At 29.9% G+C, this 26,837-nt stretch overlaps 2 protein-coding genes across 4 annotated transcripts; both read right to left on the bottom strand.

Annotated features, from left to right (window-relative positions):
• Positions 1–1,201: 1,201 nt before the first annotated feature.
• Positions 1,202–25,717, bottom strand: LOC146919506 (protein TIFY 10a-like). Of its 3 annotated transcripts, none has more exons than XM_085712940.1 (5): positions 25,486–25,699; positions 25,236–25,400; positions 7,123–7,220; positions 5,368–5,425; positions 1,202–1,621 (listed from the first exon to the last, which is right to left on the bottom strand). In XM_085712940.1, exons 1-5 carry the CDS (start codon positions 25,575–25,577, stop codon positions 1,492–1,494), a joined length of 543 nt encoding a protein of 180 aa, XP_085569066.1. In that variant the 5' UTR covers positions 25,578–25,699; the 3' UTR covers positions 1,202–1,491. The 3 variants fall into 3 exon arrangements, with proteins under 3 accessions (XP_085569066.1, XP_085569067.1, XP_085569065.1); XM_085712941.1 differs by lacking the exons at positions 1,202–1,621; positions 5,368–5,425; positions 7,123–7,220 and adding exons at positions 23,546–23,719; positions 23,818–23,936; positions 24,971–25,028 and having other exon boundaries at positions 25,141–25,400; positions 25,486–25,717; XM_085712939.1 differs by lacking the exons at positions 1,202–1,621; positions 5,368–5,425; positions 7,123–7,220 and adding exons at positions 23,546–23,936; positions 24,971–25,028 and having other exon boundaries at positions 25,141–25,400; positions 25,486–25,717.
• On the bottom strand, positions 14,062–20,409 carry LOC146919507 (protein TIFY 10a-like). The gene is made up of 4 exons (XM_085712942.1): positions 20,194–20,409; positions 19,799–20,058; positions 18,625–18,682; positions 14,062–14,477 (listed from the first exon to the last, which is right to left on the bottom strand). The coding sequence occupies exons 1-4, from the start codon at positions 20,253–20,255 to the stop codon at positions 14,333–14,335; spliced, it is 525 nt and encodes a 174-aa protein (XP_085569068.1). The 5' UTR covers positions 20,256–20,409; the 3' UTR covers positions 14,062–14,332.
• Positions 25,718–26,837: the final 1,120 nt, after the last annotated feature.

Genomic DNA, 26,837 nt, shown 5'->3' with positions numbered 1-26,837 from the left:
GTCTTTTACTTTTTACTTTGTTCAGCAAATGTATGCACCAAGGATCACAGTGATATATGTTGTGAAAATTCAAGGACTTATTTGATGGTATTTTCACTTATTTGGGGATCGATATGATGGATATACATACAATAGAAGGACCAATTTGATTGAAATTTTTTGACAGAAGGGTTGAATTCATTCATTGACAACATTACACAGACTTGGCACAATACAATAACATTTTAAATAACTCAATCAAACAAATTACTCCTATCAATATATTGATCAACCTAAGCTCACTTCCTACACAATCAACTTTATCCACCAGCCTTGCCCTCCAAACCTCTTCTCTGACACTATCCTTTGGCTTCTCCATCAACCTTGCATTTCTTCCATGACCAGCACCATTGTTTTTAAAATAATCTAGTTCAACCTCATCAACCCACACAAAAAATTTACAATTTTCACCATCATCCTATACAATCAAAAGACAAAATCAGTACTATTTTAACAAACCATTCACACATCACATAACCATTGTTAAACAAACATTTGGCAGAGGGCAGACATAGAAAGACCTTCTTGGGTTATTGACAGTGATGGCTTTTCTTACAACACAAATTCTAGGACACCAACATTGAAGCTCTCTCACATCATCATTGGACATAGAGCTTGAAGATGAAGACCGACTGTTGTAGCTGTTTTTGCCCATACGCCCACCACCCATCATTTCTGAACACTAAATCTTCAACAATGACCACTGATTTTTGAATTTCGAATTGAATCAAAAAAAATTAGGGTTTTAAGTTTTTTGAATTGGGGAAGAACTTTGGCATCAATTCATGGAAGAAATTTTGGGGATTTTGAACTCTAGGTGACAAATTATAACATTAGGGTTCCAAATTTATATATTTGTGGTAGAAAGAGTCGTTCATGAGAAAGAAGAGAATGAGTCGTTGGGAATTTTGCAATTTTCTGAAAATCAATCAATTTGGTCCTTGGCAATTTTCTGAAAATCAATCAATTTGGTCCTTGACAATTTTCTGTAAATCAATCAATTTGGTCCCTGCTTGCATGACATCTGACGTGGTAAGCCTTGAAAGAGGTTAACGGTACACGTCACCTCCGTTAACAGACCAACTTAACGGATGGACTGATTTGATTGATATTTTGTAAATTTGGGGACTAAATAGATATTTCGTAAAATTCAGGGATGAATTTGGCTGATTTTTGAAAATTCAAGGATGAATTTGAGGTATTACTCCACTATTAATATATGCTGCGGATTTATTATGCCAATGTCCTAGCGAAATAGTTAGGAAACATAAACTTTTGAACACTACATTGCTACGTATTAATAGGAAACTAGCTAGGATTTTATTTAAATTAGTTTCCAATTAGGTAGGAAATATTTTGGTAGATAATTTGCCGCCCAATCCATGCTACGACCAGTGTGATAGCTGATTCGTAGCTAAATACCGTAGCAAATCACTTTCTTGTAGTGAGAGCTCAAGGAGAGCTGGAGCTACATTCTGATTTGTGGTCTTGTGGTGCCAAGGAGAGCCATGACATGGATTCATTAATTGCCTTCTTAAGGTCTGTTGGGTTACTTGTTTGATATGGTGCCCTTGCAGCAATTCTGTAGAAACGTAAACAAAGATATCAGTAAATCTGGATCACAAAAATCATAATTAGAAAAAAAGGTTATCAATTTGCCACGACTCAAACTATTTCGAAACAAGAAGTGAAGGGATAATTTTCTTGGATTCTGATTACATGCATTATTTCCTATGTGCAGAAATTATTGATTTCAATTATCTAACTTCAAATCAATGGTAAAGATTATTTAGTAATACTAATTTAATAACACTGTAATGTGAGCCGACCAATCACAAATTGATGGCCGAGATTCAATATTTTTGCAAAAGAAGGAGAAACAAACAAAAATCCAGCACAAAAAAAAAGTTTGAGACAGTTATATACTATCACTCCTCTTAAGTTTTCAGACTAACTCAACACCACAAACAATAATTAATATAACCTAGTTTATCAATTATCAAATATAAGTTCATCGGTTATTTTTGACAAGAAAATATCAATTAAGTCCCTCACCGGTGTACCACTTTAATTGACCATTAGATTAAATAAGTCTATATGATCTCAATAGTCACAACCACACTCGATCATGTCTCCTCTCTCTCTCTTAGCCCTAGCAAAATCTCACTTTGTGTTGCACAAGGACCATGGCAGAGCTTGGTCTCCATTTGTTTCAAAAAACGCTTAGCAAATTCAGAAGGCGTTGTTTGAGATTTCAAATCCCATTTCAATTTGCTTACCCTTTTTCAACATTCAGGGTGCAAATGTGGCGTCTTATTATACTATCCTTCATCAAGTAGTTTAATAAAGTGTTTTGTTGGCGGTTTGGTTACCATGTTCTAGTAGTGTACTGGTAAATTATATCAAACAATAACACAATACCCAAAAATTAAACCAAAAGAAATGCCTACAAGTTCTAACGAAAGTTGGTGTATTCAAGGAAAAATACATCAACAAAAGCACAAGATTGTATAAATAATCATATGTAGGACAATTGAATTTCTATTCTCTTTTTCTTTTTATTATATTCCTAATTTTCACAAAATTACTTTTGTTGGATTACAGTGTGTGATTGATACTGCTCTGAAATATGTCATGAGTTTTTTTAATAAAAATGATTGATCTGTGATTGTTACCATTACCACCATTCAGGCCGTTGAGATTAATTTAAAGATTGAAGGAATAGAGGGGATAAAGGGGAGAAAGAGGGGGAGAGAGGAAAAAGATAAATGTGATTCGGCGTATATGGTGTATAATAAGATATACGAACTCAATTAATCTAATGGCTCTTATTGTTATTCATGGTGGTCCACCGGTGAGGGACTTAATTGAACCCTCACCTTAGAATCCACCAAGTTTATCGGTTATAAATTAGTTTATCAATTATTTACTATTTCATTTTTGGGTTTAATATGTTTTATAAATATACAACTTTTTCGTTTTAGTTTCCTAAAATTTGTATCATACTTTTAGTCTTTTAAAAGTTTTTCATCATCATTTTTTGTCTCTACTTTTTAGTCAACCTATGTTTAACCTTCATATTTTTTAGGCTTAATTGCAATTTCAGTCCTCTCATAATGTTAATTTCTGGATTTTGGTCCCCATGTTTTTAAATCAGCAATTTTAATTCCTATATTATTAAAAATTCTGAATTGGGCTCAATATTTAAAATTGGAGTGATGTGGCATGTTTGGATATGACATGGCAGTAAGAGAATTGCATATGTAGATTCCACTTCAACATTAAAATAAAAGTTTTGATTAAATAAATTAATAACACAAAATCTAATCGCCCCTTAAAAAAAAAAGTGGTGAACCCTAAATTATCATCCTCAATTTTCATTCATCACCACTAGTGGTTATTGAAAAAAAAATTATCACCGGAGGTTTCATCGCTATTTCTACCATCACCATCATTCCATCGACCTTTTCTAGCAAGTCATTTCGTTTTACTTAACAAAGGAACATCTCATGCTCCATTGATATGGCATTCAAATCACATCACTCTTAATTTAAGTATTGGATTCAATTTCAGAATTTTTAAAATTAAGGTGATTAAAATTGTGGAATTAGAAACATGGGGACCAAAATCTAGAAATTGATATAATAAGGGGACTGAAACTGCAATTAAGCCTATTTTTTAATGAAATTTGTCAGAAATGGGTAGAATATTATGACAATCTCTCCCAAAAAAAAAGATATTTTTAACAAAACATGAATTGAATATGAATTTTTATGTTTTTTTGAAATAAATTATCAAAATATTCTACACATTTCTGACAAATTTTATTAAAAAAAATATGAAGGTTAGATATGAGTTTATAAAAAATAGGAACAAAAAAAGTGATAAAAAACTTTTGGGGATTAAAAGTTTGACAAAATTTTTACAAAAATTCCATCAAAATTTTTTTTTTACAAAAATTAAAAGGAAAAGTTGATATATTTATAAGGATTAAAAACATATTTAACCCTTTATTTTTGTTTACAATCAAACTGTAATTAGTGGTTGTCCTCGTGAGCTTAACTCAGTTGGTATGGACAATGCATAAAATATGCAAGCTCCGGGGTTCGAACCCCGGCCACCACCAAAAAACAGTAATTAGTGGTTAAGATTTTTCCTTATTTGTTTGAGAGATCTGGTTTACCTTGTTGTACATTTTGAATATATTTCAAAAGTTTCAAATATTTTGTGTCCCGGAATTTTAATTAAAAAATATAAAAAATTATTATCATAGTATAATAATGTTTCACTTAGTTTTGTAGACATGTTTTTAATTCCAAATTTTTGTAACTGCTTTTTGTTTATTCTTGAATGCGGCAATAATATTGCTTTTTTCTAAACTAATTTTTTGAGCACTTGTTTACTGATTCAAGACAGTTATTTTTCTTCACAATGTTCACAATTTGTTAGCTACTATTGTGTCTTATTCTTGCATGACTGAGTAAATTTTAGGCTAAAGTGTAACTTTGGCCCCTTATCTTTCAAAAAGTTGCGATTTTGGCCCCCTAACTTTGAAAACTACAATTTTGGCCCCCTAACTTTGAAAACTGCTGAGAAGGCGACACGTGTCCAAAAAAAGGGGCCATTTTGAAAAGATAAGGGGTCATAATCGCAACATTTTGAAAAGATAAGGGGTCAATAGACATATTTCCCTTAAGTTAGGGGGTTAAAAGAGCATATTTCCCTAAACATGGGGGACCAAAATTGTAGTTTTCATACTTAGGGGGCTAAAATCGCAACTTTTTGAAAGATAGGGGGCCAAAGTTGCACTTTAGCCTAATTTTTATTGCTATATAAATTTTGTTGACATGAACAAACAAAAGGGGGAGTTAAGCTTTTTTCTTTTTCCTAGCCTTTGAACTGTAGCACATAAAAAATGAAATCCTCTCTTTTATGCTTCAAGTTATATATTAATCGATTTTTCATGAGTCTATGCATAACTCTGGGTTCTCATCTTCCATCTTTGGTTTTAAACCAAGAATGGTCTGTTAAATCTTGGGGGATTAGTGTATAATTACGCGGAAAATCCTTAAGGACAGTGCGATCAACACGTCTCATCAGACTATCTCACTGCTTGTTTGTTTTACAGGTTTTGATAATCGATTCAGTAGCAGGTTTGATTTTGTTGTCAAAAATGTTGATATAGTTGTGGTCGGTGATCTAATTACACAACAATATCAAAGTGATAAGTTTATTGATCTCTATTTTGTTTATATTTAATTAATTCTTTTATTAATAAATTGATTGTTATTTATAGAGATAATCTAATGCCTAATTATTACAACATACCTATCCTTCCTTTTCTCCAAGAACCGATGAAGTGAAGCTTTCCTAATCATTGGTAAATCTGAATATATATAAATAGGAAAGGGGTTAATATGTGTTTACCCCCCTGTAATTTGGGCGAGTTCCGGTTTTCCCCCCTGTAATAAATTTTGTTAAAATTCAGCCCCTGTAATTTGAAGATTCCGTCGAAAACCCCCCTGGTCAAACCTGGCACACGCCAGGTGCTGATGTGGCGTGCCACGTCACCTTTTTCTGATGATGTGGCACGCTGACTGTATAATTATTTTATTTTTTATTTTTTTATATTGTACACGTGGCATTTTTTATTTTTTTAATTAAAAAAATATTATTTTTTTTAAAAAAATTTTAATTTTTTTTTTAAAAAAACGAAAAAAATTCTTAAAAAATAAAAAAATGAAAAAAAATACCGAAAAAATTAATAAAAATGAATACAAAAATCTGGTAAATTTTAAAAATAAAAAATAAAATCTGGAAAAATTAAAAAAAAATGAAAAAATTCGGGAAAAAAATAATAAATTTCGAAAAATTCATATTTCCAGATTTTTTTCAATACCGGAAAAATGAAAAAAATTCTTTTTTTTTACGGAAAGTACTTGTCTTTCAACCGTATAACATGATTTATATACCGGAGTCAATCAATATACATTGTATCCTGTTATTAGGACATGATTTTTATAAATATGATTAATCTTGAAAATTTTGAAAATGATCAATCTTGAAATTTTTGAAAAAAGATTAATTAGCTCTTTGGGACTGGTTGTTTCTTTTCAAAAATGTCATCAATTTTCAATACAAATAAAACATGTAACACATCGTAAATATTAAAAAAAATTCCAGATTGTTTTTATTTTTCGAAAAAGAAGTTTTTCAAATTTTCTCAACAAAAAAAAATCTTGAAAATATTTTTATTTTTAAAAATATGTGTACAAATTTATTTAAAAATTTGGGAAAATTCAGATTTTTTTTTCAATTTTTTTTTACGATGTGTTACAAATTTGAGAATATTTTCTAATATTTAAAAATTGAGGATAAAAACAATCTGGAAATTATTTGTATTGAAAATTGAGGACATTTTTGAAAAGTACTTTCTAAAAAAAAAGAATTTTTTTCATTTTTCCGGTATTGAAAAAAATATGGAAATATGAATTTTTCGAAATTTATTAATTTTTTCCCTAATGTTTTCATTTTTTTTTAATTTTTCCAGATTTTATTTTTTATTTTTAAAATTTACCAGATTTTTATATTCATTTTTATTAATTTTTTCGGTATTTTTTTATTTTTTTTTCAGAATTTTTTTCATTTTTTTTATTTTTTAAGAATTTTTTTCCTTTTTTTTAAAAAAAAAATTTAAAATTTTTTTAAAAAAATAATATTTTTTTAATTAAAAAAATTATTTTTTAATAAAAAAATAAAAAATGCCACGTGTACAATATAAAAAAATTAAAAATAAAATAATTATACAGTCAACGTGCCACGTCATCAGAAAAAGGTGACGTGGCACGCCACATCAGCACCTGGCGTGTGCCAGGTTTGACCAGGGGGGTTTTCGACGGAATCTTCAAATTACAGGGGCTGAATTTTAATAAAATTTAATACAGGGGGAAAACCGGAACTCGTCCAAATTACAGGGGGGTAAACACATATTACTCCGGAAAGTCATGAATATGAAAAACACACATAAAATCATTACACAAATCAAGCACACCACTCAAATAGATATCCAATTATTTTTTTTACCATAAATAACAGGTGTGGATGGTACTTGAAGAGAATTGTAGGCAGAATTTCTAGCAAGAAATGATGGGTGGCTCTGAGCAAATCTGAAAGCATAGTTGGGAGGTCCACGTATATCATTTATGTAGATGAAATGTTATTCAAACATCTAAAAATGCTAGTGGTGACAGAAAGCATAGTTGTGACAGAAAAAATGCTAGTGGTGTTGGGAGGTCCACGTATATCATTTATGTAGATGAAATGTTATTCAAACATCTAAAAATCAACAATCATATTTTGAGGGAAAGAATTATACGTATTATCTCGTAAATGTAGTTTAATTGGTAATTACCAAAGATAAGTTGTCGGAGTTCGAACCTCAGATTCTTCAATTATCTCTACATTATACGCGTGAATCTAGTCATTAAATTATTTGAAAAAAAAAAGAATTATACTTATGCATCAGTTGTTTCTTAACACTCCATTAGTATACATCGTCTTTCTTTAATATCTCTTTTTTATCACATCACCAACTTATTATAAATCATTCTCTTTATCTATTTCTTTCTCAAGGAGTATACACTTTTATGAATGTCCGCACACATTTTCCCTATTTTATTTGCCATGAACCTTTAGGCAAAGATAAAAGCTATCACTTCTTTCCTTTTACATTATTGGTGTATATAAATGAAAATTTTTATTTTTACTAGGAAAAAAACGGGCACTCACGTGTCCATCTTTCTGCTCTTTTTATTACGCTAACGTTTATAAATTATTAACGGTGTTTTTTTATGAAATTTTGATTTAGATTAAAACTAAAAATATAAATGTTTGCTGCTTTCAAGTTATAACAAACCAAACTAATCATGATTATTTTATTTCAATGACATCAACAATATAACAAAATAAATATAATCTAAATTCTTTTTTTAGTGACACCAATAACGATCTTTATTATATAAAAAGTTGTTTAAGGGTATAATTGAGATAATGAAAAAGTAAATATAAATATACTCATCTAGTTTGTTACAGTTTTTAAATGATAAAAAAAAAAAACCAGACATATCTTGTTTGTTACATTTTTTTTAATATTTAAATTTATTCTTATCAATTTGTTATGTGTTATTTGTATTTAAAATTGAGGGCATTTTTGGAAAGAAAAAGTCAGCCCAAAAAAGCTAAAAGAGATTGTTTTCTTTATAGGAGAATGTTAACCAGTGCCCTTGAGGCATTGATTAAGCAGCTAAAAGAGGTAAAATTTTATTAAAAAGTGATATAATAATTAATTAGTGTAACAGTTTATATTTACAAGACAATTTTTCTACTTTTAGTTAACAAGACCCTTCTTTATATATAGTATAGAATAGATATGGATATATTAACAATGATTTTGTATTTTGTACAAATGTATTCAATCGAATAATTCTATACTCATTCCGATCACATTTATAAGCAAAAATCAATTTTTTAGATTTATTAAATAACTAATAAATCTGATCTATATATAGACCGGATACATTATTTATTAAATGAATATAAAAAGATTTACAATTAATATTCTCGTACAGCTCACGCTAAATTCATAAATTTTAGGAGAGTTTCTCCATGCCTATCTATGCATAGGCGCTTTAAATGTTACTTATTGATTGAATTAATGTTGTGGAAGAAAAAGAGTGTAAACTTGGATAATTTTTATTTACCATTATTAGAGGAAATTTAAACCATACCTACAAGCCGACACTTAAAATATGTGATCTTAATCAGGCCGTGTGATCATAAACTTTGTCTGTGTACTCTTGTCTTTATCTAGCCTTCTTGTAATTTGCACTCAATATAAATATAAGGATAGGGGGAAATATAGGGGTGGCTCAATGCGTTCATGAGGTATTCTTCCATGGTCACAAGACCAAATCAATAGTGTTTGGACACACATACATAAAAAGATGGTTCTTAAAATATTCAATCATTTTTTTAATCAATTTTCTCTTTACTATTAAAAAAATATTTATTTATGTGTGTGTGACCAAACACTTTTTATTTGGTCATGTGACCATATTAGAATTTCTCTGCGTTCATAGTCGTCTCCATTATTTTTTTTTTTAATTTGTTTAAAATCTCAATTGAAATTAAGGTGCAATGCATGCATGCACTATGTTTAAAGATATGATCCTCTATTTCGTCACGTTTATGGTGTGTAAGATTAGTGATTAAATATACTTTATATTGACAGTTTTTTTTTTTTGAGGGATATACTAATAGGGAAATTGCTGTGTATCCCGAAATATATTATCCCGAAATCATCTCGATATATGTATATAACTACATATCACCCTTCCGCCTTTATTGCCGCTATTTCCGCTTTTTTCTATTTGACCAAATTATAACTAAAAACAAGAGTCGTGAGAAATTTGTGGTCTATTTTGTCGGGAAGAATAGCACCGCTCATACTAATAGTATTTAAAATTTTGAAATTTCATAGTTTAATTATTATGATGTCATTTAAAATTGGATACCCCAAAATAAGTTTATGTTTTTGCCCTAGAATATGTCTTTGTAGCTTTCAACATACATTCCCTCAAAAAAAAAAAAAAAACTTTCAACATACATCTCTACCTCATCGTTATTTTTTATCCTACCACTCTAGTATTCATCCATTTTAACCATTTGGCAGGTAAAGAGGTTGAACTTGAGAATAGCCTATGAGAAAGGAAATATTAAGTTGGGTTAAATAATTTTTTGAGTTATAAATATATCAAATTTTGTTTGTAGTCTCTCTAATTTTTTTTAGAAAGTTTTGGTCATTCAAATGATTAATTTCCATCATAATTTTTGGTCCATATTTTTAAATTAAGTCATGTGTATCCTTCACATTTTTGAGAGATGTTTCTATAATGTAATAAACATGACTGAAAAATAATTCAAAATTTGGAAAGATACATATGAGTTTATTGAAAAGGATGGACAAAAAATCGTGACAGAAACCATTTAGAGGATCAAAACTTACTGAAATTTTTTAGACGAATTAAAAATGAAATTTGAAATATTTATAGGTATAAAAAACTTCTTTAACCCTTTAAAGTTTTATGTTATGGATGAATAAATACCGACAAAAATGTAGATCAAGGTCAATCAATTTAGACCTTAATGTTATGAAATAACAATTTAGTCCTTCAAGTTTAATAATATAAGAAAGTTGCTACACTCTCCATGTTCTCTGATGTTTGTAACAATGTCAATGCGTCAGTTTTGGAAAAACATGTTCCTTTCTTGCACAGAACAGAAGAATCAATAAAAGCCAGGAAGATTGGAGATTTCAAACATGTGTTGTTTGGTGCATGTAGGATTCAATTAATTTGGTTCTCCAAAGGTTTATGTTTATGAATGAACTAATATGATAAAAGATTAAATCAACCAATCCTTGAAATTGTAAGAGTAAATCAATTTAATTTCTTGTTGTGAATTCAATCACTTGTGCAAAATGAACAAGATGATATGTGGAACAAATACCAATGATAAACCAACAATTAAAAAGTCCAAGCAAAACTATACAAACAAGAACAAATCAAGCAACCTATGTATATAGTAAATCCACGATTACATCAAAGAAGAAAGATAAATAAAGTAGATGAAGAAACACACCAAAATTTGTTTGTCCGGTTCGACCCAAATTGACTTACGTCTGCATGGGAGAAAGAGAGAGAGAGCAATCGTCCTATCCACTAGCTTGTTTTAATAGAATGTGATGTGTTTGGTAAAAAGCTTTTCTCACTATCTTATAGCGTTTTTTAAGAAGCTAATTCAAGTAGATTTTGAGCTTGTAGCTTTTAGCTTTTTACATTTTCTTCCATTTTTAACCTTTAACATTATTTTATTATTTTATAAACAAAAAAACTGGCCACGTTAAAAAACAAGCTACCCACGTTATTATTCTTTTAGGGATAGTAACCGCTGCACTACCTCATTGCTCTTTTTTATTGATTTTATGTTTGAAACAGTTTCTGTTAAATTCCTATTACTTATTTAGCTCTTTTTTCTTTTTCTTTTCGCATATTTATTATATTAAATAAAACATACAAATTTTTCAAAGGTAGAAAATAAAACATACAATTTTTCATAAAAAAATTGAAAGATATCATTATGAAGTTGAGCAAATTTAGTTTAAAAAATATCTCAATGAAGTTCATATATCATATTTATAATATTCAAGAGGAAAAATACATAAATATATTAGTTAAAAATGTTTATACATTTTTTTAGGTAAAAAGATATTTATACATATGACTTATATAAATTAAACATACATGTACTTTTATGTCATTTCATATTTATTAATTACTTAAAAAGCTAGTTTTATCAAACACTTTAATTTCAACCAGCTAACTTTTTAGCTATAAGCTTTCAGCTATCAGCCATCAACTATAAGCTAGTTTTTCAGCTATCAGCTAGCTTATAGCTTAATTTTACCAAACACACCCATAGAAGTTACAAGAAATTAACTTCAACAATAAACCCTAATTTCTACCCCTTTGTATTCGTTCTTTCAACACACGAAGATTTCTAAAAAAATCAAGAGAGAAATCTTGAATCCTTCCTCTAATGAAATCTCTCAATCGAAGTTTTTTAAAATGTGTTTCTCAACCTTAGTTTCTGAACCAAAATTAGCTCTCAATCTTTAGTATTTACATTTCTCTAAAAGTTCTCTTCTTGGATGATATAAAACAATAAGGTCAAAAGTTGTATTTACAGGCCATTAACATGATTCAAATTATGCTATGCAGAAACAACGGGAGATCACGAAAATTAATAGATAATCCGAATTACCAAGAACCTTAATTCGAATTACATCAAGCAGAAATCAGCAAAAACCATTCTTTTAGGCACTTTCTCAACATTTCTCAAATTTGTCAAATAGAAAATTCAGTCCTTTATGTTGAACAACATTAGTCGATTTAGGCTCTGTTTAGTAAAAATAGCGGATAGCTGATAGCAGCTGATAGCTTATAGCTGATAGCTTCTAGCTGATGACTGATAACTTATAGCTTATAAGCTAATTAAAGTGTTTGGTAAAATCAGCGGTTAAACTAGCTGATAAATGTAAAATGACATAAAAGGACAATTTTAATTCATAATAAAATGTGTATTAATTAATATATAAGATATTTAATAATTTAAATTAATCAATTTAATATATATTTTACATATTAATAAATTAATATTTTATTTTTTGGTCGAAATACTTAATTACTTTTTATTTTAAAAACAAAACAAAAAAATAACGAAAGCATAAGTTCAAATACATAAATATTAAAAGAAGAACAACAGCAACGAAAAATAAAAAAATAAGTTATCTAATAACAAAAGCTACAGCAACTACATGAAAAATTTCGTAAAAAAAATAAACCAAATGGATACTTATTTTATTCGTAATATTTTAGTTTAAGAAATTTAATTCATATTACATAAAACTCAAACATTAGAAAGTACCGTAAGGAAAAAAAAAACTTGTAGTGCTGAATAAAAAAAAATAATCATGTGACAAAAATATGGGATTGATGATTATTTCAGCATTGAAAATCTAACATGTTTCAGGTTGGAATAAATTATAAAGGGTAAAAAGGGATTTTAGAAAAAATAGTAAGGGTAAAAGTGGAAGAAAAACAATAAGCTATAAGCTCAAACGCTACTTGGAATAACTTCTGAAAAATAGCTTATAAGCTCGTGAAATAAGCTATAAGCTCATGGTGAAATAAGTGTTACCAAACGGGGCTTTTTTTGTCAAATGAGCTTATAAGCTATAAGCTCATTCTTTGCTGTTTCCAAACAGTGCCTTAGTATTTTTTTTCACTCTAAATTTAGCACAGCAATATTTAAGGTCATATGTTTGTGTTGATGCAACAAGAGAGTATCCAAATCAATATTTTAGGTCTTTTATTGGTTTTGATGAATGATTATAAAAAAAAAAATTAGTAAAAAGACTAACTTGATTTATTTTTTTTTGACGGAAAAAATAATAAAAGACTAAATTGATTGAGTATCTTTAATTTAACAGATTAATTTGCTATTTTTCAAATTTGAGGACTAAATCGCTTAATCTTTAGGGGGTGTTTGTTTTCAGGTTAAAAAATTTATTCATGGGAATATGAGGATGGGAATGCACTTTCCCATGTTTGGTAGAAGGTAAAAGAAAAATATACCTGGGAACAAATTATACCCAGGAAAATTTTTAACCCATGATCTCCCCATTTTTATTCCCATGAAAGAGGAGTTGGAATGTTTTATTCATAGGAATGACATTTGCCTTGCTACATGAAAACCCCACTATATGTCCCCTACCACCATGTTTTTTCAACTGCCAATTAATTTCTCAATACACTGAACGTGTCGATTTTTTTATTTTTTTTTACATCCATCTAATATTTCTTTATGTTCTTTTTGGTTTGTACAAAAAAATATTTATGTCTATTTAACTTTTCAACAATATTGTTCTATTGCTTAAAAAAAAACAATATTTTTCTATTCTATCAATCAACTATATGAAAACATAATTTTATTTTATGGTGTATTTTGAAATGCTTCAAGTTATAATGAGAATAAAATATAGTAAAATAAATTCAAATTGATTTAGAAACAAGGTAGGGGTATTTTTGTAACTGTATCATGTTTTTCTAGGAATATATATTCCAAACTAAACACCAATTAGCTATTTATGTGAACATTGTTTGAAAATACTCATGAGAAATTAGAATACTAACCAAACATTTTTTTTTAAAATACCCAGGAATAAACTTCCCACCACTTTATTCCTGGGATTAATTTATGAATCCCTGAAACAAACGCCCCCTTACAATTTTGAGAAAGTAAATGCTCATTTACTCTTGAAGAATGATCATATTGAGGACATTTTTTTTATAACAACAATAATATATAGACACCGCATCTTGGCTTATACTACTAGAAAACCAATTGAACTATATAAAACTTAACCGACCCTGCAAAATGAATGTAAGTAACAAGAAGTACATTTTTTTGAGGTCAATCAGAACAACACCGTTAGTTAGGGTACTAATAATAAGCATGAGGCACAACATCACAAATATGTATGCATATTTTGTGAGCATAGGACTCAATCCTACAAAAGTAGAGAAACACACTAATAATTGATCCTGTTCATAGAGAAACTACACTGAGCTAGCTGAGAAGCCCATAAAATGTTGGTGTCAATCAAATTGATAAGTTAAAGAAACACAGAGCTGGAGCTACATTCTGATTTGTAGTCTTGTGGTGATTTTGGTGCCAAGGAGAGCCATGACATAGATTCATCAATTAGCTTATTAAGGTTTTTAGGGTTACTTGTTTGATATGGCGCCCTTGCAGTAAATCTGCAGAAACATAAACAATGATACCCGTCAATATAGATTCCAAACATTATAATAGAAAAGGTCATTCTCATTCATGTACTTCCTGTCATTGTTATAAGAAGAAAAAAAACATTTTTTAGATTCATTGAATAACTGATATATCTAGTCTATATATTGATCAGATAAACAAATTATTCAATAAACCTAAAAAATGATTTTCTTTGTTTATAATAGTGACCAAAAAGAGTAGAGTTTTAAGAGGAAAATCAATTTCCTGCACTTTGCTCTTTTACTTTTGTTTTGTTGTCAATTGACGGGTGAGTACTGTTGGGTCTCTTTTCGAGCTACTGTATGACTATTAGAAGAGAGAAAGACAAACATAAAATAAATTCATACATCTTCCGTATCAAAAAAGTGACCTAGCTTTGACTATGTGCATTATTCACATAACATATTTTGACCATATTTTTCTAATATTATAGGTCTTATTAACCGGTGTCTCTGGGACACTGGTTAATTAATGAATCCAAAAATAGAAATTTTGTCTTGAAAATATAAGATGTTATTTTAGATCATGTAATTATGGGTCTGTTTGTTACGGATTAAAATAAAAATGATTTTGACCTTTAATAATTTAGAGATTATTTTTTTAGAGATTTTATAAAAAAAACTAAAATCTATTTTGCGTTTGTTTGTTTACCGTTATAAAAATCACTAATTTAATTTGTTTGTATACAATTATATAAAAGAGATTTTTTGTTACAAAATTAGTTAAATATTTTGAAACCTATTTTCTCTCTCCTCTAAAAAATCAATTTTTTAAAGATTTTTTTTAGATTCTGATTCTTTTAAAAAACTATAACAAATGCATGCAATAAATTTAATAGTGATTACTTTCTTAAAAAAGGTATAATAAAATCTTATATAAAATCTTAACCAATGCCCCTAGGGGCACTGTTTAACATTCTCCTTATATAAAAAGATAAATGATTACGTAAAAGATGTTGTTGGATTTGTCTCGATAAACATTTTTAAAATATTAGATTTTTATAATTTTTGTTAATACATAATTAAAGATATCGTAAAAAATATACATTGACATATGCACAATAGTTAAAAAAATAACTTATTTTAGAACGGTGGGAGTAATTGTAATTGGTATACTTAAGAGGATCCATAGCCCAATTTGAGATGACTCAAACTATTTTAGATCAAGAATAAAGGAGGATCAAGATTAAAGGGATAATTTCTTGGATTTGGATTACACGTAATTACTTCGCGCTAAAGTTATTAACTCCGTCAATTTTAAATTAATGGTAAAGATTATCTAGTAACAATTTATTTTAATGTAATGTGAGTTGATTGATCAAGTTGATGAAATTTTTTATCGGACAACTGTTAGATCGAGAATGTTGTATGAAATAGAGTGTTGGGTGGTTGAGAACCAACACAAGAATAAAATAAGCGTAACAGAGACGACGATGTTGTGTAATAGAGTAGACGAGATATAATTAGAAATGACATCATGAGAGAGAGAGAGAGAGAGAGAGAGAGAGAGAGAGAGAGAGTTGGGGTATAGCACCTATAATAGAAAAGATGATGAAAAATGTGCTTAGGTGGTTTGGGCATGTAGAGAGAAGACAAGTAGATTTCGTAGTAAGGAGACTGGATTGGATGGAAAAGAGTGAGATCAAAAGAGATAGAGAAAGACTTAGAAACAATATTATAAAAGATGTCAAAATTAATGAGTTGGACCCGAATATGGTTTATGATAGAACATTATGACGTAATTTGATCTATGTAGCTGACCCCACGTAGTTGGATAAAACTGGGTTGTTGTGAGTTGACTAATCACAAATCAATGGTTGGGATTTTTTTTGTTTTGAAAAAGAAAGAGTGAGAAACTAAGAGTAAAAAAAAACATTTAAGACAATTATAACTCATATCACATGTATCTAATTCAATCCTACAAAATCAAATTATTATTAGATAAAATTCGTCCAACATTATTAGCTCTACCTAATACAAAGCTATACTTCATTTTTAAGGGACTAAGATTTCAGGTTTTTCAAATAAGGGATGTCAGTTGACAAAGAAGACGCTCTGTTAGGGTTTCACTCTCCTAGAATAGGCGTTGTTTTTCTTCAATTGTGAGTTTTCCATATTCACCGGTCGGTGGAAAATGATCTCAATTGGCAGAGGTTTTTTTAATTCACTTTTGCTTCACTTGAAGATTTGCGCTTAGTTTGGGCAGTGAGCACCATTGACCTCAAGCTGGGAGTCTTTCAACTCTCTCAATGGACGGAAGACTTCAATACCTATACACAACGAGCTTAGGTATTGATACGACTTGTCGAGCTTCCTCAAGAGTATGAGAGGGAACAAACTTTATTTGAAATTGCAAGCACAATTGATACACCTCTAATACTAGACGCTGCCACATAAAATAGGGTTTTCGGCCTCTATGATCACATTTTGGTGGATATGGACTTATCGCGACACATTTTTGATGAAATTATGGTAGAAAGAGAGGGTTTTGCCTTCAACTTGGAGGTGTTTTTTGAATGGTTACCAGATTTTTGTTCACATTGTAAAGTCTTTGGTCATGACGTCGTTGATTGTCTTTGGTTGCATCCTAAGAAATTTCTTGACAAGGTTGATCGCGGTAAAAAGCCGGAGCATGTTCACAAGCCAACAATTAAGAATTATGTTGGAAAATTGAACAATTCAGGTATTGGCTCCTCTAAATCATTTCAAGCACATGCATGACAAGAGTGACGCGAGTCTAGTTGTGCCTACAAAACCTATAGTGGAGATGTCTCCAGCACCTACACAAGTTGCAGATACCATCTTGGTTGTCCAAAACATATAGCAAGATGCGGTTGTAGAGAAGGTTACAAACAGACAATAACACTATAGAAGTTTGCTACTTCTTTCCATTTTGCTCTGTGAAATGTGACTAATGAAATTGTGCGTGGCCATGTTAGTGCGGCAAGGCAGGAGCTCGTCCAAGATGAAGACACCCATAACAACCTAGCGGGTGAGGCTCGTGTAGCCTCCCTCTTGAACTGGATGAAACCATTCCTGAAACGCAACTTATTGAGAAATTAGTTGCCGATCCTCTCCATCCATCAAGCGTACTACAAAGAGATATTGCTTTGATTGAGAAGGCTTGGGCTGATTGAGAGAGAGGTTCCATTTACCCCACTTAGGGATGGGAATAGGCCAGGCCGGCCTACAGGGGCCTACGGCCTAGCCTACGACAGGCCAGGCCAATCCAGGCTTTTTTCTTAAATAGAGAAGGCCTAGGCTTTTTTAAAAGCCTATTTAGCTTAATAGGCCAGGCCACAGGACATTCAAAAAGCCTCTTACGCCTATTAGGCCGGCCTATTTAAGTAAATATGAATAATATTATTTATTATTATATTATATTTTGTACTTTGAATTAAAATAAAAACGTGTTAACTTTTTTAGTTATTTAAGCTTATTAGTTATAAATTAATTTTTTGCATATTTAAATATATTATTATAAACTAGAACTGAAATATGATACAATATATAGTCAAATTCCCTAAAAACGCATGTTGATTATCAAAAGAGAGTTTAATCTAATTGATATATTAGTTTGCTAGTCTATTTACTCTTAGATCACATTGCTGATTTAAATATGTTCATATGAAATAGACTTTTTAACAGGCTAGCAGGCCGCATCAGGCTTTCAGAAGGCCAGACTCAGGCCTAAAAAGTAAGCCTATGACAGGCCGCAGGCCAGGCTTAGACCTTCAAAAAAATTGGCAGGCCAGGCTCAGGCCTTACAAAGCCTAGCTCGGCCTAGCCTATTCCCATCCCTAACCCCACTCGAACTGTTTCTTTTCTTTTGCTTTTTTTTTTTTTTTAAATTTCTTTTGGCCTTTTTGAGGGTTTTGGTTTAGCCCCCTCTTGTACATGTTTTTCTTTTTTTAATAATATATTTATGAGTGGGTAGCAAAAGATAGTGGTTTCTTAGAAGTCCCGACAGAGTTGGAAGATCTAAGTTTTACCTTGATGTTTAACTACACACTTAGTATAAAAAATAAAAATAAAAAATTATGTTGACAATGAACATACAGTAAATACTTTGAAGTTAATTAAGATTGTTTTTCATTTGTTTAAAAGAGATCTTGCTTACCTATCCATCCTTCTTTCCAAGAACCGATGAAGTGAAGCCTTCCTAGTAATTGATAAATCTGAATAAATATTAAAAGGAATGTCATGAATATGAAAAACACACATAAAACCGTAGTTTTAAATTGTGGTAGTTTCCGTGATGGCATTGTAATTGCAGTGCAACTTTCAATCACGTGTATAAACGAATTGTAATATCATAATAAATAGCATAAGACCAGTGGCGGATCTTACCTAAAATATTAGGGGGAGCGAAAAGTACTGACATAAAAGTTATATACAATTTTACTTAATCAAGGGAGCCAAATGAGAGAGGGTCTATTAATTTTCTTTAAATATGAGATGTATTATGGTATCTAGCTATGTAATTTTATTTTATTTTTTTTTAGTGGGGGGAGCCACTGCTCCCCTGGGCTCTTTAAGAGCTCCGCCACTGCATAAGACGATTTCAATTATGTTCGTTTAAAACTTTAAATCTTTTCACTAAAAAATAAAATTTTAGAACCCCAAATTCAAATCTTCAAATCTAATGAAAAAAATGTTACTGTAACTCAAGCAACTCTCAATCAATATTTAAAATTTAAAGTTAAATAGTAGCCGTGGTGGGTCAATAGTGTATGCATGGTGGTGTCGCTTTCTATAGTTTGTAAAAATTTAAAATTATTTCACACTGCAACAGTAGCAATACGCATTGCAACAGACGCAACCGTGCGCAATTGCAATGACCGCATCCGCAACTGCATCCAAAATTTAAAACCATACATAAAACCGTTACACAAACCAAGCACCCTCTCAAATATTGGGCAGTTTATTTTTATTTTTTTTAAAAAAATCTAATTTTTTAACCAAAGAATCAATTTTTTTATTTTCGTTGTGTTTGTTTTAGATTTTAAAAAAATCTATTTCGCTAAAAAAAATCATTTTTAACCTCAAAATGAAAATCTATTTCAAGTAGTTTTTCCAAAATCTATTTTTTTTTCTAAATACAAGGAACTCAAGCGTAAGAGTTTCAAATCTTAAAAAAAATTATTTTTTATGATAATAAACAAACACCAACAGCTTTAGATTTTTTTAAAAAATCTTTAAAAAAAATCTCTAAATTTTTTTAACACAAAATCTATTTTTTTTTAAAGCTGAAACAAACGCACCCATTAGATATCCGATTTTTTTTTTTTTACCATAAATAACAGGTGTAGATGGTATTTGAGCTGAATTGTTGGCAAAATTTCTAGCAAGAAATGAGGGGTGACTCTGAGCAAATCTGGAAGCGTAGTTATTGCTGTGGTTTCGAGAGGTAGTAGTTCCTTTGGTGCAAAAGACCATGATATCGTTGACTTTTTCAGCTGGAATATCATCAAACACAATTACTTTCCCATCATAAAAAATTGTCATTTGGGCACTTCTAGGCTCTTCCTTGATAATATTAGTCTTCATTACACTGTAATAAAACAACATCAACAATTAATTTAATGCAAATTGACCATGTTATAAACATGAATCATGAATTCGTGATTTAGTAGCTAAAAAAATGTTAATGGACTTGACAAGTTAAAAGTAGCAAAAGAACATGTACCTGGAATGTCCCAAATTTGAAACCTCTTGTAGAAAGAGATGGGGAGCTTGTTGAAAATTCATAGGTGTACGTAAGTTTTGTAGTGATTCATGTTGCTTTGTGCTATTTTTGGTTCGACATAAATAAGTCAAATCAAGCTTGAATTATTATGAAAGAGTTGGTGAGGAGGGTGGTGAGAGTGAAGAGAGAGCGGTGAAAGTTTTAACTTGTATTTATGATTGCGTAAAAAACAAAAACTTGTTTTTATGAAAGGAAATTGAGTTCAAAACATACGCACGACCTATGCGTGTTTTGTTTTGTACTTCATAACTTGTACATTTGACCATAAAGATAATATTTTAGATTCATTCATTAAATGAGGTATGCCGTCTATAATTAAGAACATATACATAATTAATTAAATGAATATGAAATTTTAATTTTTGTTTTTAATAGTGACCGAATGATATGCATTTTTACAGCATCATGCATGAGAGAGTACACACTTTTAAATGAGATGAATTTGAATGGTTAAAAATCATAGTACACTTTTTTATGAAAGGAACCTGAGTTCAAAACATACGCATGAGTTATGCGGGCGCCGTTTCGGGTGGGAGACCTTCTTAGGTCTCCTACCGTAGGAGACCTCTTTTTTTTTTTTTTTTTACAACTAATATGATTTTTTTTATGTGAGAATAATAGGAATGCTGATTGACCCCTAGATCAGAATTAAATGATCGAGATTAAAAGTCTCTTTTAAACAACGAGTAAATAGGCAATTACCCCCTAAAATTGTAAGTTTCGTCAATTACCCCCCCTGAAATTAACAAAACGTCAATTACCCCCCGAAATTGCACAACGTTAATCAATTTACCCCCTCCGTCAAATTTTTCTGTTAGTCAACATGATGTTTTGCAAATACCACCCTGAAGTTTTGCACTTATGTGCAAAATGCCCCCCGAACTTGAAAATTTATATTTTTTTTCTTATCCTTAACTCAAAAGATATTAAAGACAGACAATTAATAGTTAACTTTAATACTTTACATTGCTCTTTCATTCTTAAAGGGGTCTGTTATTTTATTTTGTTTCCGTTATGCCATTTGATTGTTCAATTCTCCATAACTTATGACTTATTTAAATAGAGACACGCCAATTCACAACAAAGTAAGCTAGAGACACGCATTCCTCATGAATAATTAATTCTAGCAGTTTCTTAAGATAAGTTTGAATAAAATTATTCTATCTTAAAAATTGAACTAAACATGCATTTTGCTAAAGTAATATGAAGTTATTAATTCTGCATTATTTTTAGAGGATATATTATTATTGTAACCTTAAAAATTAAAGATAACCGTTAGTTTTTTGTCTTTAATATCATTTGAATCAAGGATAAGAAAAAAAACATATAAATTTTTAAGTTTAGGGGGCATTTTGCACATAAGTGCAAAACTTCAGGGGGGGGGGTATTTGCAAAACGTCATGTTGACTAACAGAAAAAGTTGACGAAGGGGGTAAGTTGATTAACGTTGTGCAATTTTAGGGGGGTAATTGACGTTTTGTTAATTTCATGGGGGTAATTGACGAAACTTATAATTTCAGGGGGGTAATTGCCTATTTACTCTTTAGACAACACATGTTCCTTGCCACATGCTATCGTTCTTGTACTGTTGGCTTTCTTTCTCTTCTGCAAATTTTTCTTCATTTCCTTCTCATACCTTTTCCATTCATTGATTGGCCTTCCTTGCAACCACAGCAAAGACATCTAGTGACGGCGTTAAGAACAGTTTGACTGAGAAGCAGGAGAGAGAAAGCAGCAATGTCGTAGACAGTAGAAGCGTCGGTGGTGTAGACACCGCCGTAGACAGTTTTTACAACTTTTGCTGATAGGGAAAATGGATCGGATGTTGTTTCAAGAATTTGAATTTGTATAACAATGGTGATTATTGATTGATTCCATTTTTCTTACGATTTTTGCTTCTCCTGTGATTGATTCCAGAATTTACACCAATTTATTTTCTTATACTGTAAAAATACAATTTTTGTTGACAAAGGTGTGGATATTTCCAAAATTAAAATGAACCTACAGTGTGTAATAAGAACTCTTTCTCTCTCATCCAATTGCAATGCTTTTCTCTTTTTATCAATAAATCGTTGGATTAATCCAATGACTCGTATTTATTTAGCAACCAAAAAAAAATAGTCAAGTCTCCTATGGTAGGAGACCTAAGAAGGTCTCCCACCGAAGCCTTGTTTTGTACTCCATAACTCGTACATTTTTACAACAGCATGCATGAGAGAGTACACACTTTTAAATGAGATAATTTTGAATGGTTAAAGATCACAGTACACTTTTTTTTAAATGAGATAATTTTGAATGGTTAAAGATCACAGTACACTTTTTTCTGATACAAAGATTACAATACACTTTACTCTCCCATAAAAATTACTCGTGAGAGAATTCATTTCCTTAAACTAAACATATATACTTATTATTTTAAATTTAAATATTTAAATATTTAAAAGAGTTTAATTTGTATATAAGTTATAATTTTTTTTAAACCGACACATAATTATGTATCATTATGTATATGTGTTAATATATTATTTTTTGAATATTTATATAAATACATCTAAATTGTTAAATTTGATTTAATAGTACTCGCAAAAAAAAAAAAAAAATACTCGCAAAAAATTGATTTAATATATCACTACAAAAAATAAGCTGATTTCACAAAGATGTTTTTCAGGGGCACAAACCCCACGGAAATTAATTGCTTTTGCAAGGAACAAGGTCCAAGGAACCCCTCCAAAAATGCTGTTTTTTTTTTCGTGTGTAAGGTTGCTAAAGTTGCTAGTTGCTACAACAAAGGTTTACCAGACGCAAATAACATGGCAAAAAATTATGTTTTATAATATTCAAAAGTGGAGCAATTGTGAGAGATGAAGCAAGAATTATTTTTTGGCTGACCTATTTTTGAAAAAAAATTATTCAATCTATCCTACATGGAAAATAAATATTCAAAATGCCCTATTTTCTGATTTCCTTTACATGACGCCATTTGAGATGGCACCATCATCTTTCAAGATGACTCCCTCTCACTTGACGTCATCCTACCACCCTCCCTCTTTTTCGTTTTTCATTTTTTCGACAGATTAATTTATACTACTTCCTTCATGATGGTTCAATCTCAGTTAACACCATCTTACCTTTTTTTTTTGTTTTTTTTGTTTTGACGTCGTTCACAATTAGGTTTTATTTTAAAGACACAATTAGATTTTTTGAACGTACGACTCAATTTATGATTTTTTGAACAATCCTATCAGCGATATAAAGCTATGTGTTGATGGAAGAATTGACATGGACAAAAGAATGAACATATTGAGGACATTTTCTATAACAACACTGCTAAATAGATGCATATACAGTGAATGTAGAGGTAACCAGAATTACACTTCTTAATTAATTATGGGTACTAATAAGCATGAGCCACAACATTCACGAACATTTAGACATATTTTTGTGAGCATATGACTAAGACCAAGTCCTACAAAATAGAGAAACACCCTAATGATCAATCCAGTTCATATATATATATATATAGTTAAACATAAAAAAGTTAAAGAAACACAGAACTGGAGCTACATTCTGATTTGTGGTCTTGTGGTGATTGTGGTGCCAAGGAGAGCCATGACATGAATTCATTAATTGGCTTATTAAGGTTAGTTGGGTTACTTGTTTGATATGGTGCTCTTGCAGCAATTCTGTAGAAACATAAACAAAAATATCAGTAAAAATATGGATCACAAAAATCGTAATAGAAAAAAGGTTATCAATTTGACAGGACTCAAACTATTTCGGAACAAGAAGTAAAGGGATAATTATTTTAGATTATGATTACATGCATTTCCTATGTCCAAAGGAATTGTTGATTTCAATTATCTGACTTTCAATCAATGGTGAACATTATTTAGTAATAATAATTGTATAAAACTGTAGTTCTTTCAAAAAGAATTTTTTCAATAACACTGTAATGTGAGCCGACTGATCACAAATTGATGGCTGAGATTCAATACTTTTGCAAAAGGAGGAAGAAACAAAAATCCAGCAAAAAAAAAAAAAAAAGATTGAGATAGTTATATACTATCACTCCTCTTAAGTTTTCAGAATTAACATAACCTAATCTATCAATTATCAAATAAAAGTTCATCGGTTATTATAAACTAGTTTATCAATTAATTCCTATTTCATTTTTGGGTTTAATATATTTTTGGTCTTCTAAAATTTTTGTCATAGTTTTCTTTCAAAAGTTTTTCATCATTATTTTTTGTCCTTACTTTTTAGTCAACTCATATCTAGCATTCATACTTTTTAATGACATTTTTTCAGAAATAGGTAAAATATTTCGACATTCTCTCCCGAAAAAAATTAGATTTTTTTAACAAAACATGAATGAAATATGAATTTTTATGTTTTTGGTGCTTTAAAATTCATATTCAATTTATATTTTTGTTAAAAAATTATAACATTTTTTAAATGAGATTGTCAAAATATTCTACACATTTCTAAAAACTTTCATAAAAAATATCAAAGTTAGATATGAGTTGAATAAAAGTAATTAAGGACCAAAATAAATGATGAAAAACTTTTAAAAACTAAAATTTGACAAAAATTTTAGAAGGACAGTACATATTTATAAAGACTTAAAACAGATTTAATTCTTTTATTTTTTTTACAATCAAACAGTAATTAGTGGTTAAGATTTTTCTTATTTGTTTGAAAGATCTGGCTGGCTTACCTATCCTTCCTTTTCTCCAAGAACCGATGAAGTGAAGCTTTCCTAGTCATTGGTAAATCTGTATACAAACAAGAAAGTCATGAATATGAAAAACACACATAAAACCATTACACAAATCAAAATCAAGCACATCCACTCAAATAGATATCCAATTATTATTATTTTTTTACCATAAATAACAGGTGAGGATGATACTTGAAGAGAATTGTTGGCAGAATTTCTAGCAAGAAATGATGGGTGGCTCTGAGCAAATCTGAAAGCATAGTTATTGTTGTGGTTTTGAGAGTTAGTAGTTCCTTTGGAGGAAAAGACCATAATGTCCTTGACTTTTTCAGCTGGAATATCATCAAACACTATTACTTTCCCATCATAAAAAATTGTCATTTGTGCACATCTAGGCTCTTCCTTCTTAATATTAGCCTTCATTACACTGTAAAAATAATGATTTAGCAATAGTCCTACTAAAAAAAATGTTGAAGGACTTGACAAGTTAAAAGTAGCAAAAGAACATGTACCTGGAATTTCCTAAATTTGAAACCTCTTGTAGAGAGAGATGAGGATATACATGTTGAAAATTCAACATAGGTGTACGGTTGTAATGATTCATGATGTTTTGTGCTTTTTTCGGTACGGAATTACTATTAGTTAGTTGAAGAATAGTTGATTGAAGAATAGTTGTTTGAGGAGGGTGAGAGTGGAAGCCTTAGTTTATAGCTTCATTGTACTTATGCAACGTGACGAGTTAAAAGCACGCACGATTTTTGTGTGTTTTGTTTTTTTTAAAGAGAAATGATACTTTTTTTTGAATTTTTATTTCACATGACAAACAATATTGATTATTTTTTTATGAGAAAATGTTAAAAATTTAATATGATTCTTATAAACAATGAAATGATGTTTTCTAAAATATAAATATTGACAAATAGCTCTTTACTTAATAAAATGATCATTAATTTATTTATTCAAAAAAAAAATGATCATTAATTTATAAATTTATGAAGCAAGAGTACCGGTACGACTCAATTTGTGAGGTGTACCATAGAAGTTCCCTATAAAAATACACAATTTTTTTTTGTCGCGATAAAAATACATAATTTATTATTATCTTTTTGGTATTTATTGGTGAAGAATGAAATCCATGAGGTTTGAACTTAAAATCTCATGCATACTATCCAAACTCTTATTATTGATGTGACTATATAAAAGATAAAAACAACTAAATGTAAAATTATATACAAAGGGTGTTGAAGTTGAACATCCAAAAAGTTCTCAACATCAATTTTCTCTTCATTGAATTGGATAATTACTCCTTGGAAAATATTAAAGAGTGCCCTTAAAGCATTGATTAAGAGGACAAACTTAGAAATGTTGTATTGAGAAATGGTAAAAAGTGATAGATTTTTGTTTCAAAATGAATGTCACTTTACATTTCCAATACAACTTTATTTTTTTTCTTCCAACTTTACCCTCTTCAACTTTTCTCTCACACAATTTTCAATGGAACTTTAAGTTTGTCTTTTTCTTATAAAGTAAGGGCAATTTAGTAAAAGTGTTATGTCTAATGATTATTTCATTCCATTCCTTAATCTGTATGCAATTGGCTAAAGCGACACTCATTTTGAAACGGATGGAGTATTTAAAATTTCCTTAAGTAATGTCTTAAAAGCACCGGTTAACATAACTCTACTCCTTTTACTTTTAGTAACCCCATAATCCACATGTTATATTTTATTATACATTTTTTTTTAAATAAGGAAACATACTTATGCATCAATTATTTCTAAACACTCAATCATTACTTCAGTTTTCTTTTATATTTCTTTTTATCACATCATCAACTTATCATTCTCTTTATTTTGTCTTTCTC

Source organism: Medicago sativa, chromosome 5, assembly GCF_051527215.1.
Source record: "Medicago sativa cultivar Bolivia chromosome 5, Bolivia_mono, whole genome shotgun sequence".
In the NCBI taxonomy this organism is placed as follows: domain Eukaryota; kingdom Viridiplantae; phylum Streptophyta; class Magnoliopsida; order Fabales; family Fabaceae; genus Medicago; species Medicago sativa.
The sequence above is the reverse complement of the archived record's forward strand: the minus strand, read 5'-3'. Positions and strand labels throughout refer to the sequence as shown.